The sequence below is a fragment of the Ochlerotatus camptorhynchus genome, unplaced genomic scaffold (assembly GCF_037179485.1).
Source record: "Ochlerotatus camptorhynchus isolate MF236.1 unplaced genomic scaffold, CSIRO-AGI_Acam_v1.1 ptg000257l, whole genome shotgun sequence".
Classification (NCBI taxonomy): Eukaryota; Metazoa; Arthropoda; class Insecta; order Diptera; family Culicidae; genus Ochlerotatus; species Ochlerotatus camptorhynchus.
The window spans coordinates 792,429-794,563 of NW_027040747.1; the positions used below are offsets into that span (position 1 = coordinate 792,429).

At 48.0% G+C, this 2,135-nt stretch overlaps 1 protein-coding gene across 1 annotated transcript; it reads left to right on the forward strand.

Annotated features, from left to right (window-relative positions):
* Positions 1 to 634: 634 nt before the first annotated feature.
* On the forward strand, positions 635 to 1,651 carry LOC135705111 (uncharacterized). Its single transcript, XM_065226684.1, has one exon. The coding sequence runs from the start codon at positions 635 to 637 to the stop codon at positions 1,649 to 1,651; it is 1,017 nt and encodes a 338-aa protein (XP_065082756.1).
* Positions 1,652 to 2,135: the final 484 nt, after the last annotated feature.

Below are 2,135 nucleotides of genomic sequence, written 5' to 3' on the forward strand. Positions count from 1 at the left end.
TCGGGACGGATGAAAGTGGAGCACCTCAAGGATACGTGATGGACGTGGCAACGTTCGGCGCCACGTGTTCGCCTTGCTCCGCCCAATATGTAAAAAATCTGAACGCGGGACAGTTCGCAGAGCAGTATCCAGAAGCAGCGGCAGCGATCATTAAGAAACATTATGTGGACGATTACTATGACAGCGTAGATACCGTCGAAGAAGCGATACGAAGGGCCAAGGAGGTGAAGTACATCCACTCGCAGGGTGGATTCCATATACGAAACTGGGTGTCTAACTCGGAGGCATTCCTAGAGGAACTCGAAGATCGCAGTGCAAATGGAGCCGTTCATTTTTCCCGGGATAAAGACGCCGAGTATGAGCATGTGCTGGGCATAGTTTGGAAGCCGATGGAAGACGTATTCTGTTTCGCAACTATGTCGAAAGCGGAATCCTTTATGGTTATCGGTGGCGAAGAGTATCCTACGAAGCGGATTATCCTCAGTTACGTGATGGCGCAATTCGACCCAGTGGGATTCCTCACTCCGGTTACTATACTTGGAAAAATGCTGATCCAAGATCCGGCTGGACCGGCTGTGATTGGGATACGAAAATCAATCAGATTTCCTTCGAAAAATGGCGGCGATGGATACAAATGATGAAGAACATCGGATCGTTCCAGCTACCGCGGAGTTATTTCGGAAATGCCAGATCAGATGAAGTTACGGACATACAGCTGCATGTATTCGCTGATGCAGGCGAGGCGGCGTACGGAAGCGTGGCGTATTTTCGGGCAACTGTACGAGGTAAAGTGCAGTGTGCGCTGGTCATGAGTCGTGCCAAAGTGGCACCGTTAAAACAGATCTCAATACCGCGACTGGAGCTTCTAGCGGCCGTTTTAGGAGCACGTCTATCACGAATGGTGTTCGAGAGTCATAGCTTTACAATTGACCGGGTGGTGTATTGGATCGACGCAAACGTAGTGCTCTCATGGATTCGATCTGACCAGCGAAGGTATAAACAGTTCGTCGGGTTTCGGATCGGCGAGATACTCAGCCTAACGAAGTTTACGGACTGGCGTTGGGTGCCGTCAAGACTAAACGTGGCAGACCAACTAACGAAGTGGGGCAAGGAACCCGAAATGCATACTGACAGTACGTGGGCGCGAGGACCAGCGGTTTTGTACAAGAGTGAGCAGGAGTGGCCAGAAAAGGAAATGCCACCAGCGAACACGATGGAGGAGCTTCGGATTCACCTCCTATTACATGACGTGAAGGTGCCTGCGGTTTTTGTGGACGTAAACCGTTTCTCGAAGTGGACAGTGTTGGTCCGAACGATGGCGTGCGTGTTCCGTTTCGTGTCGAACTGTAAGCGAAGGATTGAAAAGCTGCCGATTGAGACGCTAAGAGCGACAAGCGGACAAAAGAAAGCACGGAAGTCGAGAACCATTGCATCGGTCAGAGTTCCGTTGCAGCAAAAGGAGTACGAGAAAGCGGAGCAGTGTCTGCTGAAAGTGGCGCAGTCGGAGAGGTTCATCGACGAACTGAAAGTGTTAACGAGAAACAAGGATCGTCCGGTGAGCCAGTGGATGACTATCGAAAAGTCTAGTCCGCTATACAAGCTGACTCCGCTGATCGACGAGAATGGACTGATCCGGATGGAGAAAGTATAAAAAGCGAGTATGCAAATGATGTATTAAAGGGATTTATCAGCGAAGATGTATTTTCGTTGGTTGTTGTTGTTGTTTCTTGTCAAATTCACTTTTAAAATTGCATATATATGAGCATCAACGAATAATGTGTTAATGAAATTTACATAAGTTTATATTAAATCCTTAATCATTGTGCTTCGTTTTCCTCGACCTTCAACTGGAAACCGCTGGATTTACTGTTCCTGGAGAATGTTGATATGTGATTGAATCTGCTGAGCTCGCACAGGCTACTAGTCAGACTTGTGTGTGTCCGAAGTGGACGTTTTAGTACGTAGCAATTACTTTGTAGCCCCCTTGCTGCGTGGCACTGAACGCCCAGAACAGGAAGTGACGCAAGACACGTTCGACTCGACTAGAATGAACCAAGGAATACAGGAATGCGTTAATTATGATCCATGTCATCGAATAAAAAAAATACTTCCATTTTCCGGCCGTTTCGATTTGT

Excerpts from the sequence above, each read along its gene's own strand:
- LOC135705111 (XM_065226684.1), top strand. The coding sequence starts at position 635 with ATGATGAAGAACATCGGATCGTTCCAGCTACCGCGGAGTTATTTCGGA.